General features: G+C 41.2%; 1 protein-coding gene across 4 annotated transcripts in view; it reads left to right on the plus strand.

Moving 5' to 3' along the window:
* The window catches only part of Mon2 (MON2 homolog, regulator of endosome-to-Golgi trafficking), a 76474-nt gene that overhangs the window by 25911 nt on the left and 35165 nt on the right, over positions 1–15398 (plus strand). For all 4 annotated transcript variants that reach the window (XM_021204364.2, XM_029542104.1, XM_021204365.2 and 1 more), the window contains exons 8-19: positions 2476–2670; positions 4820–4944; positions 5335–5471; positions 6284–6437; positions 8283–8509; positions 9885–9966; positions 10723–10907; positions 11653–11765; positions 13863–13967; positions 14283–14363; positions 14443–14516; positions 14599–14689. In XM_021204364.2, the coding sequence (XP_021060023.1) occupies positions 2476–2670; positions 4820–4944; positions 5335–5471; positions 6284–6437; positions 8283–8509; positions 9885–9966; positions 10723–10907; positions 11653–11765; positions 13863–13967; positions 14283–14363; positions 14443–14516; positions 14599–14689 (1569 nt within the window). The remainder of the gene's footprint in view (positions 1–2475; positions 2671–4819; positions 4945–5334; positions 5472–6283; positions 6438–8282; positions 8510–9884; positions 9967–10722; positions 10908–11652; positions 11766–13862; positions 13968–14282; positions 14364–14442; positions 14517–14598; positions 14690–15398) is intronic.

A 15398-nucleotide genomic window follows, 5' to 3' on the forward strand; every position in this document is an offset into this window, starting at 1 on the left:
AAAAAAAAAAAAAAAGAAAGAAAGTGGAAGCTGTGCAGGGAGAAAGAGGAGGATGGAGAGCGTGGGTACCCAGTGGACTTGAGTGTGCTCTGCACACTTAGGAAGGTGCTTTTCTCACGCAGACAGTGTGAGTGACAGGTTTCATAAATGTACTCAAGCATAGTTTTTATTTGGCAATAAAAGAAACTGACACAAATATCAGAATCAAATTTCAGGTCACTCTCACTCTCCCTTTTTACACGGAAAGAATGAACACATACATTAAAATATATGTGAAAAAACCGTAAGAGCATACCTGACTATTAGCTCCTATCCAGGAAAGAGAGAGATTCATGAAGGAAAGAGAGAGATTCATGAAGGAAAGAGTTTTCTGGTTTTGTTTGGTTGGTTGTCTTTAATATTTACTGAGCAAACTACCGATGACTTGCTTATTTTCCTGTAACATTAAATTATTAAATAGGGTGATTTTTTTTTTAAATGATTCTTTCCTGGTCTTAATGAAATCTGAATGGTTAAAATAATAAAATATATTTGAAGTTAATTATTAAATATGGACTTAAGCCATATATTGTCACTAAAGTGCGACTACTCTTTTTTTGTTTTTGTTTTCCCTTTACATCCCAGTTGATGTCCCCCTTCCTGGTCACCCCCTCTCACAGTCCCTCCCCCATCTTCCTCCTCTTTTCCTTTAAGAGAGTGGAGGCCCCCCTCCAGGTATTCCCCCACTCTGGCACATCAAGTTGATACAAAGCTAGGTGCATCCTTTCCCACTGAGGCCAGACAAGGCAGCCCAGCTAGAAGAACTTATCCCAGTCAGGCAACAGCTGTTGGGACAGCCCCCACTGCAGTTGTTCGGGCCCCACATGAAGACCAAGCTGCACCTCTGCTGCATATGTGCGGGGGTCCTAGGTTCAGCCCATGTATGTTCTCTGGCTGGTGGTTCACACTCTGAGAGCCCCCAAGGGTCCAGGTTAGTTGACTCTGTTGGTCTTTCTGAGGAATTCTTATCTCCTTCCCCACTACTCTTCTGTAAGAGTCCCCAGGTTCCATCTAATGTTTGGATGTGGGACTCTGCATCTGTTTCAGTCAGCTGCTGGGTAGAGCCATGCTAAACTCCTGTCTGCAAGCATAACAGAGTATTAATAGTGCCAGGGACTGGGGCTTGCCCATGGGATGGGTCTCAGCTAAGGTCATTCCCATTGATTCTTGGAGCCTCCCCATCCATAGGTCTCTGTCTTGTCACCCCACTCCCTCCCCCAGCTATAGATTTCCATTCATTCTCATTAGGATCAGGTATGGGGAGAGACAGGGGAGGTGGCCAGATGGCCAGCAGAGTGAGTGAGACTGCTCGTAACTGATGTGAATGGAAAGCTAGCAAGTTAAGGAAGCCTTTCACCTGTCTTACAGTCACTTTAAATAAATCTGTGCTATTATTTACGGAATTCTCAACATGTAAAATAGTTATGCTTGCTTCTTATGGATGTTATCTCTTTGTGGTCTATTGGAGCAATCAAACAGATATTTTTCAAGTTAGGCTTTAAATCATCTTTATATGAGTAAAATTATTTTTGTAAAATAACTTCAGAGAAATATATACTTTATGATAAATAATACTTTATTAATTAATGTTACTCCTCTTATTTTAAATGCTTTATAATCTTGTGTTAATAACTTTTAAATGCTTTATAATCTTAGTAATAAACACTAAAAATTATAAAATCATGTATGTTCTCTTTTTAAAATATACATTAATTTTTTTAAACTTCTTGAAATATTTTTAGTTTTTGTTTAATCCATGTAAGAACAGTACATATTTCAATCCTCTTTGTAAAATATACAAAGAGCCTCATGAGACAGTACTACTTATTGCTGATTTATTGGCAACTATCAGATTCTGGGAGAGGGACAAGCGTCTTACCTAATAGTGGAATATCTTACCCAATGTTATCTGGTTTGAAAATATTAATTAGATATGATTGATAGTGACGAGTAGTCTTCACTTTAGTGAAAATACGAGGCTTCTTAATCTGTGTTTAATGGTGAACTTCAAATACATTTTATTATTTTAATCATTCAGATTTCAGGTGATCAGCTAGATCGATTAAATAGTACCAGACCACACTAACAATGCTAGTTAAAAATCTTTGGAAAACAAAAAAGAGACAGTGAATGTGGGAAAGAAATGTGTAAGGAATGGGGTGCGAGATGGATGGGGGGGGCGCGTAGCAAGCCTAGGAGAGAAGTGAGAAAAAGTAAACAGTGACGGGATGTATTTACATTACAAAGCCGTTAAAGAACAAATTTACAGTTCCAGGACAGCCAGGGCTGTACAGAGAAACCTTGCCTCGAAAAAAAAAAAAAAGAACAAAACGTACTAAGAAAACGGTGAACTCATTAATTCAGGTCATTTACGATAATCTAATTCTTTAGAAGTATCACGACAAACTCAGTGATTTTTTTTTCCTTTGCAAATAGCATCAAGAATTCAGTTTTCTCCTCAAAGAACGGGTGTGTCCGCTTGTGATCAAGCTCTTTTCTCCAAATATAAAGTTCAGACAAGGTTCCAGTACGTCATCTTCTCCAGCACCAGTTGAAAAACCATATTTTCCTATTTGCATGCGTTTACTGAGAGTGGTGTCTGTTCTGATCAAGCAGTTTTACAGTCTTTTGGTAAGTGTTAATTTCTGGGTATGTTTTTATATACAATTGCATGCATTCTTGTTTTTCTGACAGAATACCTGAGTTACGGACTTAAAGGAGGGAAGGCTTACTCCTTGGCTCATGGTTTCAAAGGCTTTGGTCCTTAGACAGCTGATTGTATTACTTGGGGCCTGAGTTAGGTTTGGGGCATGTCACAAAAGCTGCTTATCTCATGGTAGCCGGAAGCAGCAGACTGATCATGCCTATAGCGGCAGGCCTCCTCCCTCTCCCCTTCTATTCCACCTGGGTTCCCAGCTTTTGTTGGAGGGATCATCCACATGCAAGGTGAATTGCCCTTCCTATCCATCAATCTTCTTTGAGAATACCCTCAAAGGTGTACCCAAACATGGGCCTCATGAGCGCCCTAGGTGTTTTCTTAATTCAATCAAGTTAACAGTGGAAATCAAGCATCAGTTGTTTTTAAATAAAATAGATAGATGTATATATGTTAGAATATTATGTGTGTGTGTGTGTGTGTGTGTGTGTAATATACATCTTTTACTTATGTATGACAGTGAAGATGCATTGATGCTAGTACAGTTTGCTTTTGTTTTCATGATTCCTGCCAAGGCATTTACTGTTGTAATGCTATTGCTTTTATACTATCAGATCAAGTTTCACTACATTAAAAATCACAAATTGTAATAGTATTATTAAGAATATTCATTTAACCTCATACATTCCCATAAACTATCTTGAGCTTATATGAGACTTCAAAGCCTGTCTCCATAATGACACACTTCCTCCAACAAGGCCACACCTCCTAAGAGTGCCACTCCCCGTGGACCTAGATTCAAACACATGAGTCTGTGGGGGTACAAACCTATTTAAACCACCACATTCCACTCCTTGGCCTCCATGGGCTTGTAGCCATAACATAATGCAAAAATACATTCAGTCCAACTTCAAAAGTCCCCATAGCCCTTAGCAGTCTCAAACTTGTTTAAAAATCCAAAGTTCAAAGTCTCTCTGAGATTCATGCAGTCTCTTAACTGTAATCCTCTATAAAATCAAAAAAAAAATACATATTTCCAACATGCAATGGCACAAGATACATATTACTGTTCCAAAACATGATAGTGAGGAAATACTGGGCAAAAGCAAGACCAGAAACCAGCTGGCAAGCTATAAAGTCTGAGCCTCCATGTCTGATGTCAATGCTCTTCAGATCTCTAAGTTCTCTCAGCTTTGTTGACTGCAACACACTTCTTTTCTTTTCTTTTCTTTTTTTTTTTTTTAAGATTTATTTATTTTATTTATATGAATTCATTATAGCTATCTTCAGACACACTAGAAGAGGGCATCGGATCTCATTACCAATGGTTGTGGCCCACCATGTGGTTGCTGGGAATGGAACTCAGGACTTTTGGAAGAGCAGTCAGTGCTCTTAACTGCTGAGCCATCTCTCCAGCCCTGCAGCACCCTTCTTTCTCTTGGGCTGCTTCCACTTTCTTTTAGCAGCTTTCCTTGGTAGATAACCCATGACTCTGGCTTCTCCAACATCACGGGGTCCAAGGCAATCAGGCTTCACCTCCCCAGCTTCCCAACAGCCCTGTGGGCCTCTGTGCTGTGATCCCCCCAACACACACGTGCCTGGCTTTCCTCAATTGCAGAGGGAGGTTTTATAATCCGTTTCTCCTGTTCTTGACTCGAGTCCCAGGCAGCAGAAGGAGACTGAGTCACTGGGCATAGCTTGAGCTTCTGTCCGATCTCAAAGCCCGCCTCCATAGTGACATACTTTTCCAACAAGGCCACACTGCCTAATAATGTCACACTCTATGGCCAGGCATTGAAACACGTGAGTCTAGTTAAGCCACCACAACACCAAACTGCCTCTTGGCTTTTAGCACAGGTGTGGAGTATCACTGAAGGTTAGATCATACATCTGTTAGCAGTTTGTAGGGCTAGAGATGGCAAGATGGTGTGCCATGTTTTCTAAAAATAAGCATCAGGAATTAACTGTTTTGCAGATCATTAGTTTTTCAGGTATATAGTTAGAAGCTGTGGTTGTTTTCTGCTGAACTAGTTCTGCATTTTATTCTAGTTACTGTGAAGATGATTTGAGATTGTTATTATCATTTCTTTTTGGCTTGAATGTTTAAAAATCTGTTCGTTTTAGGTGACTGAGTGTGAAATATTTCTGTCACTTCTGGTGAAGTTTCTGGATGCAGATAAGCCACAGTGGCTTCGAGCTGTTGCAGTGGAATCGATACACAGGCTCTGTGTGCAGCCTCAGTTGCTAAGGTAAAGTCACAGCAGGATTCTGTAGCCTGATAACCCTGGGCTGAGTTCAGAAGAGCTCAGGGCCTGTGTGTAAGGATTAGTGCTGCTTCCCAAATAGATTGTTACTGCAGGGTGAGCTCAGCAGGACCTGGGAGAGCTCAGACACATGGGTAGTGAGCCATCATTTACTAAGCAAATGAAGCCAACATTTCTTTTTCTTTTTTGTTTTGTTACGACCTTTGTTAAATAAACCTTTGTTTCTAACCCAAATTAGAGAAACCACTCAGGCATAAAGAATGACACCAAATAAGGAATTGTAAATACTAGGCAATAGTACTGGCTAATATTAAAATGTGAATATTCTAATACATTAAAATGTTTTTCTCAGAAATGTTTAAAATTATTTTGCAGGTCATTTTGTCAGTCATATGACATGAAGCAACATTCCACCAAGGTTTTCCGAGACATCGTGAATGCGCTGGGGTCTTTTATCCAGTCTCTGTTTCTTGTCCCTCCTACTGGAAATCCTGCCGCAGCCAACCAAGCTGGTAACGATGTCGTCATCTTAGTTGTCTTCACTTTCTCCCTTGGTTTACAGGAGTCAGTGTTATGAGAGAAGTTTGTGCTATACAAATTTAAACCACCTATTGGAAGTAAAAATTTATATTTTTATAAAATATAAATTTTGTAAAATATATAAAAATGATTTGTATTTTGTTTATTCCTATAACTGTATGTGTTTATATATGTGCAGGCACAGGTTGTTTGTGTGTGTGTGTGTGTGTGTGTGTCACTGGGACCTAGGGCTCACTGGTTAGGTGAACTGGATGACTAGCAGGGTGCTGGCTCTGCCTCCTCCTGCTTCCCCAGTCCTGGGATTGCATGTGTGTATCACCACGTCAGGGTTTTGTGGGTCCTGAGGAGCAAAATCAAGCACTCCTTCATATATACATCAGCTTGCTCATGTTGCAGTTTCTCTGTTTAGTTGCATGGTTTCTTCATTACTGTGAGGCTGAGGTAAAAATAACTTCCACCATTTTCTTTAACACATACACACACACACACACACACACACACATCTTAGTGTACTGGAGAGCAAACTCAGGTCCTCATGCTTGAGTGACAAAGGCTTTACCAACAGAACTATCTATTCAGGATTTCTAGTCATTCTTATGTTAAAAATTAAGTGGTTATTTAAAGGAAATAGACTCTCTGGGTAAAACAGAGTCAACAGATGTCATTTATAGGTATCACACTTGAGAGCGCAGAATCCTTCTTTACGTCTGAGTAGGCATTGGAATGTATTGGCTTGTAATCAAGGAGTAAGTTGGTACGCTTGCTTTTCTTCCTTTCCTAACAGGAAACAATAACGCTGGCGGCCCAGCCTCAGCACCAGCTAACTCGGGGGTGGTGGGCGTCGGTGCGGGCGTTACTCTGCTGCCGGCCTTTGAGTACCGAGGAGCCTGGATACCCATCCTGACCGTTACTGTTCAAGGGAGTGCTAAAGCCACCTAGTAAGTAGCAGCAGCGTGATTTTATAGCAGATAGTACCACTGAGGATGGTACTTCATCCTGAAGTACTTCTATCTACATTGTATTTAATATTGCCAATACATTTTGGAGCTTACTTTGTCATATTCTGAGAATTTTAAGCAACACTAAATTTTCTACTTGTAGGGTTCTAAATAGCACTATAAGCAAAATGTCATTTATTTACCAGAGTTGACTCCCTAGTCCTACATAGCTTTGTAGTTAAGTGTGTGGATTGACTCTTAGACCTCATGGACTTAGCTCATCTAGAACAGAGTTCCCTTTGGCAAATTCAACTTTATTTAACCTAATTAATCTATGCGATGGAAGTGGTCACAGAGCTAAATTCTAGGACTTTCTTGTGAACACATGTGTAATTCTTGTGTCCACGTGTGTAATTCTTGTGAACACATGTGTAATTCTTGTGAACACATGTGTAATTCTTGTGTACACATATGTAATTCTTGTGAACACATGTGTAATTCTTGTGAACATGTAATTCCTGTATACACGTGTGTAATTCTTGTGTACACATGAGTTACAGAAGCATTCTGCTGTTCAGTAAGTTGTCTTTTTCTTGCTACTGCCCATGGAACAGAGTGGTTTTCAATTTTGGTGAAGTCAGTTTACCTATTTTTTAATTGTGCTTTTTGTGTTATATCTAACAAATTGTTGGGAGAAGAGACAGAGGCACAAATCATAGGAAAAAACATAAGCATACATGTTAAGAGTTTTGTAATTCCGTTTATATGTAGGTCACTGGTATATTTCAAGTTAGTTTTCTGTACAAGAGATAGGACTCTGACATCTCCTTTTCCTTGTATGTGTATACAACTTACAACTATTACCATTCATTCTTGGCTGGTGAATTCGTCTGTCTATGTTCTTAGCTCTAGTAATGGCCATTTTGAGAGCTCTAGAACCATAGTTCCTCATTTGTCCTAACTTAGCACATAAGAGTTTTTGTCTGCTTTCTGAACACTTGCTCCTGTTTAGTGGATTTGAGCTTGACACACACATGTCCCTCGGTGCTGCTGTACCGAGGTCACACATGTCCCTCAGTGCTGCTGTACCAAGGTCACACATGTCCCTCAGTGCTGCTGTACTGAGGTCACATGCTCTGGGTGTCTCAGGGCTGTGCTTTCTCTGAGGTAAAAACATCTTCCTCTTTGTGGGTTTGTTTTATCTTCTATGTCACTCTAAAGGTAAGAGTTTGAGAAGTATCATAATCTATGTTAATATATTTTCTGTTGGTTTTTATATTTCTCACACCAAAGAATAGTGAAGATGTCATGGAGACCTTAATTTTTCTGATTTTTTTTTTTTTTTTTTTTTTGGAACTCACTCTGTAGACCAGGCTGGCCTCGAACTCAGAAATTCACCTGCCTCTGCCTCCCAAGTGCTGGGATTAAGGATTAAAGGTGTGCACCACCACGCTTGGCTATTCTGATCATTTTTTTTTTTACATTAAAAAAATACGTTGTGTGTGTGTGTACACATGTATGTGTGCCGTAGCACATGTGTGAAGGTTAGGGTACTGCTTGCAGGAGTCAGTTCCCTTTTCCATCATGTGAGTGAGTCTAGGGATCAAACTCAGATCACGAGGCTTTGCAACAATCACCTTTTATCCACCAAGCCATCTCTCTAGCCCCTCTGATCATTTTAAAGTTCTGGAGGTACTTCTCCAAATGAAGCCAGCTCAGTAAGGCCCCTTCCCTTTTTTTTTTTCTTCCTATTAGTAATTTTTAGAGTCTACAAATTATGGAAATGGCTTTCTGTGGTTCTTTTCTGTGGCTTCTCATTAGTGCTTGTATTTCTTGTGATTTCAGCCTAGAGATGCTGGACAAAGTTGAACCCCCAACTATCCCAGAAGGCTATGCCATGTCTGTGGCCTTCCACTGTCTGTTGGATCTCGTCCGTGGAATCACCACGATGATAGAAGGAGAGTTGGGAGAGGTAGAAGCAGAGGGTCCCAGTGTCACAGAGGGAGCATCTTCACAGTCGTCAGAACGGCGAGACGAGCAGGCAGCGTCAGACCAGATGGATCAGGAAACAGGTGTGCTGTGGCTCCGCTTGTCATTGCTACTCTTCAGTCCTTTGAACTTTGGGGAGAATGGAAGGAATGCCCCTGTGCTATCAGTTACCCTTAGTTCCCTGCTATTGACACTTTACCATGCCTCTCTTATTTTCTCTTTCTCTTGTACACATGTCACTGTATGTTTTCTGAGCTACTTGAAATGAAGTTCCAGACATGCTGTCTCACTGCCCCTTAATACTTGGACGTGGTTTTCTCAAACTAATCATAATCTCCCCGATTGTGATGCAGTCATATCAGAAATTAGGGTCAATCTGGTATTAATATTAACCTAGGCCTTATTCATGTTTACCAGTTGTCCCAGTGTTTCTCCTTGTGGTCCCTTGTTTTTGAATATATTGCTGTGTGTGGATATTTTCCTACAATGTGGAACACAGTTCTTCAGCTCTTGTTCTATATGACGTTGACATAAGGATGTATCCTGAGTTGGTTTATTCACTCTAAGATTAGCACAGGGTCATTCCTATGTTTAATTAGCTACTAGTTTGATGTATCAGTATGTGAGGAAGCAAAAGCACCAGGTTTTGGAGATGTCCACTTTTGAATATAACTGGGTTTTTATTGAATTATAATCACTGGCTGTCCTTTTTTAGTGCGGTGCTCTTTTCAGGCTGCATAGTGCCCTTTTGACATGTCTCGTCTTCCTCCGTTCCCCTTACAACTCAACACGCGATGCTCTCAAGTGAGCTCATGCTTCTAGGCCAGTCAGGTGTTGATGAGTTTTCCAGGAAGCCCAGGCAGATAGAACTGCGACTGAGCTGTGGGCACCAGGTGTGCTTCTTGCCGCTTGGTCAGAAAGGACACCTACCAAGCGTCTGGATCTGAAATGTCTGCTTGTACTAAAGACCATGAGGTCACCCCAGGTTCTCTATTTGTAGGTCATTTCTACAAGGTCAGTTCTAACTTTACATATTTGTAAATCTCATCTCCAACTGTGAGGTGCCCAGTGCCATTTGATTCCGTGTATTTACTTAGGCTTTACCCTCAGCATATGTAATGGTATTCTAGCTGAGCAACATCTGGACTCTACTCCACACTGATTTGCAGGTGATCACACAGATGGACAGTTTGGCTACTGAAGGAAATGGAACTAGCATTATGTACTTTTTAAAAGATATTTCTTAACTGAATAGTAGACTATCTTGTTTTAACTCTCATGTTTTAAAACAACTTCAAGACTTTATTTTAAATTATGGAACTATCACAGCTTCTGCATTTTCATTATTTGGATATTTTTAATATTAGTGTTTGATACCCAATAACTGAGTTATTGAATTTTATAGACTGCCAGCTGGCTGTAATGGTGTAACCTGATTAAGTGTTATTTCCTTTGAAGTGAGCAGAGCTGTTTGGGAAGAGATGGTGAGTGCTTGCTGGTGTGGTCTCCTTGCTGCGCTTTCACTTCTCCTTGACGCCAGGTATTATGTCTGTAAGCTTTACATTGTGTCATTGCAGTTAAAGCCAACGCTACATTTACTTTACTTCCCTGTGTCCCAGGCATTTATTTCCTATGCCTAGTTTTCTGTGTGAGTAGAACTTTGATGTTCTTTTTAAATTTCATGTGCAGTATGATAATTTGTGTGCACACTGTCGTGATGAAGTTGGGGTAATTAACATTGCCATCTCCTTACTTCTTTAAGAACATTGTTCCTTACCACCCACCCCCTCTGGAGCCTGTGTTTGCTCTGAACTCCCACTAGAATAGTTGTGATGCTTTAATCAGAAATACAGCTTTCAAATTATGGAACGCTGTGTCATGTCAAGGCTTGCCACTGCCTGGCAATGATGATAATTTGCTTGCTATTTCTCCCCAGAATTAACTGACTTTAAGATGTTTGATGCCAGGTGTGGTTCCTGCCTGCAACCCAGCACTTGGGAGGTTGGTGAAGGTGGATTGGAATGAGTTTGAGGCCAGCCTGGAATAAATACTCCATCTCAGTAAACAGGAAAATACTTGATATCTTTAGATTAACCTTTAAGTTCTTTATCCCACCTATGAAGTGTATGACATAGTACAGGTCAGGTCTTAGATTTTTGGTTACTTGATTACAACTCCATCCTCAGTACATTGGCTTTAGCTTGTCGGGAAACCTCCCTGAGTACAGACGCCCGAATCTTGTTCTAGAGCGTAACTGAGGTAAGCTGGTAAGGTAAACAGAGCACTTGTTTTCCAGCACAGATGAGGCTGCCACTGAGAACATTTTGAAGGCTGAGCTGACCATGGCTGCTCTCTGTGGAAGACTGGGCCTTGTGACCTCCAGAGACGCCTTTATAACTGCAATCTGCAAAGGCTCCTTGCCGCCACACTATGCTCTGACTGTGCTGAACGCCACCACTGCAGCGACACTCTCCAATAAATGTAAGCACTAAGCTATACAGCTTTCTCCATCTGCCGGGCTGCCAACAGAGAAGGGGGATAGGAACCCCACGTTTAGGCTCCTGCCATCCTGTGCATGGACGGTGGGGTGCTCCCTCCGGGCAGGTGTGCTCCCACCTTTGCATTGTCTCCTCTTCTTCTTCTTCTTCTTTTTTTTTTTTTTTTTTCATTTTTCAAGACAGGGTTTCTCTGTATAGCCCTGGCTGTCCTGGAACTCACTCTGTAGATCAGAACTGACCTCGAACTCAGAAATCTGTCTGCCTCCCAAGTGCTGGGATTAAAGGCGTGCACCACCATGCCCAGCTTGTCCTCTTCAAACAGTTCTTTTATCTCCTGAAAGGGAAGAGAGAAGATGAGACTTTGAGAACGCTAAGATTTATTACATTTAGTTTATATATATTTCAATGTGTTACCCAGATTACACACTCAAAACTTATTTGCCTACAAGTAGAAAAAAGTACACATTGATTCATGTTTAAAATACTTAATGTGTTCTAGTTCTGTTTTGCTCATAAAATGTGCTACTAGTATTTTATAATTACAACTTACATGGAAAATTCCTTCACGTTTGCTTCTGTTAATGTTTGCATCTAGAGTTGTCAGTAGTGCTGCTGTTCAATTGTAAGGGTTGAACTGAACTTTATTCTGATTAATCTTTTACAATATAATAGTACCTTGACAGAAATGTGAGCTCTATTCTGCACTGAGGCTTTCTGTTGTGTTCTAGCATATTCTATCCAGGGCCAAAGTGTCATGATGATCAGTCCGTCCAGCGAGTCTCACCAGCAGGTTGTGGCCGTGGGTCAGCCTCTTGCAGTGCAGCCTCAAGGAACAGTGATGGTAACTTGACTAGGGTGGGGGTTACTGTGGTTACCAGTTAGTGATCAAGGGCTTCTGTTGTGCTCCAGTTTTATACTTTCCAAATGGCATTACTTTCTGAGTTTCCTTTTCCTGGAGGATGGTCCTGAACATAGTAATTATTTATTTTCTTGACATGATTATAGCCAGTATACTAATTCAACTTTCTTTGTGCATGCATGTGTGTATGCGCATTGCTGTGTATGTAAGCACATGTGTAGCAGCAAGTGTGCGCATATGTTTGTGTGTAGAGGCAGAGGTTGTCATCTGCCGTCTTCCTCTGCTGCTTCACATTTCCTGCTGATGCACGGTTTCTAACTGACTGAATCTAGAGCCTCCTGTTAGTCTAGGTAGTCCTTCTCCCCCTCCAGCTGCGGGGATAGACAAGTCACCGTGCTCTCCCAGCATTAACACGGGTTATGGGGATCCGAACTTCAACCCTCACACCTGTGTGGCTTTGGCATCCAGCTGGCGGGTAAACCGAGGCAGGCAGTTTTTAGAGCTGCTGATGGCGGTGGATCCAGATACCTAAAGGGCCTGATCCCAATGGCAGCCTGCGATTAGAGAAGTTACTCAGCAGACTTTTCTCGGAAGGAACAGTGGAACAGTGGATGAATATACACATATACACGTAAATTTTTACATACACACAGACAGACAGACATAAAAACATTCACACATTGAATGGTTAGAGGAAAGCTCCAGCAGGCAGTACATATATACACCCAGTTGGTGGATGGAGCAAGCTGCAGCACACACCCAGACAAGCTTTCCATACATACACACACACACACACACACACACACACACACNACACACACACACACACACACACACACACACACACACTCACACACAGGTGATGGATGGAGGGAGCAGTGCTCCAGCTCTCCACACTGCTCTTTCTTCCATAGCTTACACATCCCAGCAAGATCTTTCAAGTAGTATAGAGTTACAGTGTGGTTACATTTTAGTTTTCTTCTAGTAAATGATTATGAAAACACAGTGCGTTCCCCTATACCTTTACAAGAAATAACATTAAGTAGTACAGGTAAAGAAAATAAATTTCCCAAAGCTAAGCAACTTGTTATAGATTAACAATGGGTAAGCAAGCAAAGTAGTTTTCTCATCCAGTTTCTCTTACTGGCAGGCAGCAATTGCGGTTACAAAGAAAGGAGTAATAATTTTATTATTTTTTCCTTAAAAGTAGTCTTGTAAAATTCTTGAAAGAGTAACAAATCTAAACCATTATATAAAAATCAGTCATATCTACCTTAAATACTCAGAATGCATATTTATTTATCAGCTTATCTTAATAAATTATATCAGGAAACTGAGGGGAAATATGGGTACAAGAAATTAATCATCACCAGTCCAGCCTCAGTGCGAGTCACGTCAGCCAGGGCTGCCATTGTTCTCCTTCCCTGACTAAAAGGTCCCTAGGCTAAGAGTTTCTACATCAGAGCCAGTAAGTGACAAAAACATTTCAACCTAGCTGCACTAACAACTCTATTTTTCAAATGTCTTCTAAAGGCGGTAGTCATTGCTGACAACCTAAGTAAGTTCTTCTCTAGGGTGGTGATTGAATCATTAATCTGCTCCAGAGGCAGGGCCTGAAAGAGATCAAGCATTAGTACTGTGCCAGAGATACTGCCCAGTGAGGGGCTGGAAGCCCCTTTGAGTTTTCATAGAATTCTTAGATGAAGAGGCACGTGAGGGCAGCAGGCAGGGCAGAACTCCATAACAGCCTGAAGTCCTCAGGACACTGGTCCTCGGGGCTGTGCCACACCGAGACTCACCTGTGTGGCTATGCTAACAGGTGGGCTGCATTTCATGAGTTCTAAAGCCATTTGTCGTTCCTCCTGCATGGCCCAGCAATGTGGCAAACAGTTTCCTCAGGAAACTGTCACTCCAGCCTTAGTAACACAACTTTGTGTTTTGTAAAACCACCCAAACTTCTTTTCCTAGTATTCTTGGTTTTCATTTAAGACAGTCTTTGAATGCATTCATTCTGATCTGTAAGCTGTTAATTTTTAAGAATCTATAGCAGTTGCTACAATCTGTCTCTTTTCAACATAGCTGACTTCCAAAAATATCCAGTGCATGAGGACTCTACTTAACTTGGCACACTGTCACGGTGCTGTTCTCGGAACATCATGGCAACTTGTTTTGGCAACTCTTCAGGTATGCTGCAGTATTGGATTCTAGATGTCTGACTGCTAACAGTTAAACAATGCCTGCTGGCCCTTTAGGAAGGCCTAAGAGTATGAAGCAGAGATGTGGTAAGAAGTAAGCAAGTGTTAGCAATGCGTCAAGAAGTAAAGGACTGCTTACAATGCCATAAAATCTACTGCTCATGCTATAATTATTTCATATGAATGGTGCTAATTACTTTGATTCTAATTATTAGGATATTACTGATTTTAGTTTTCATTGCGAGCTATTACCATTGCTTTTAGTTACTAGAATTTTTATGGTTTTATCTTGTTTTAATTTTAGCATCTTGTGTGGATTCTGGGACTAAAGCCTAGTAGTGGTGGTGCCTTGAAGCCTGGCAGAGCAGTAGAAGGGCCCAGCACAGTAAGTGGCAGCTCCTGTGAGCAGTGGGGGCTTCCTGAAACGTCATGCACGCTCCACACTGACGTCCCCCTTCCTCTAGGTTCTGACAACAGCGGTGATGACAGACTTGCCAGTGATCTCCAACATCCTTTCTAGACTGTTTGAAAGCTCACAGTAAGTCCTTGTTGTAAACTGACACCACACTGTTTTGAACTGTGTATTTGAGATGAAATTGTCTTTTTCATTTTCATTTTAGGTATCTTGATGACGTATCTTTGCACCATTTAATAAATGCACTTTGTTCCTTATCTCTAGAAGCAATGGATATGGCCTATGGAAATAATAAGGTGTGGTAATCTACATTTCCTTTTAGTTATACAAAGTATATAAGTCACTCGAGTGTTTGACTGGTAGGGCTGGGACTTTGGTCACAGTGGCCTGTCAGGTGTTTAGCACTTGAATCAGGAGTAAAGACGGCATGATGTAGCTTCTGATTTGTCCACGTTGTATAGTAGGTTTAAAGTTATGTCCTTTCTTTCTTATCTGCAACACAGCTTTTATATGGAGCGGTCACAAACTAGCTTGACAGTGCGTGCCAGGACCACTTACGGTGCAGGAAGCACAGGACTGCACTTAGGAAGTGGGCTGTAGATTTTGGTGGTGGGTTCGCCCTCACTGGAGTGGAAGATCAGGAACTAATTGTTTCTTCTGAAGATAATGATTCTCCTCACCTTAAAATTAAGCATTTTCACTGTCTACTAATTGAGTAAATAGAGCAGGGCTCTGTCCTTCCTGCTAGGCAAGGGTAGAACAGGACTTCTGCATACTAGCATTCAAGGACATTTCTTTCTGTACTCAGAATATTTTCTATTAAATTTGCAAAGCACAGAAAAAATTGAACTTCACCATATTTTAGAAATTGTTATTTGAAATGAAATGTTTAGAGGCGGGCGTGGTGGCACACGCCTTTAATCCCAGCACTTGGGAGGCAGAGGCAAGCAGATTTCTGAGTTAGAGGCCAGCCTGGTCTACAGAGTGAGTTCCAGGACAGCCAGC

Source organism: Mus pahari, chromosome 9 (assembly GCF_900095145.1).
Source record: "Mus pahari chromosome 9, PAHARI_EIJ_v1.1, whole genome shotgun sequence".
Lineage (NCBI taxonomy): Eukaryota > Metazoa > Chordata > Mammalia > Rodentia > Muridae > Mus > Mus pahari.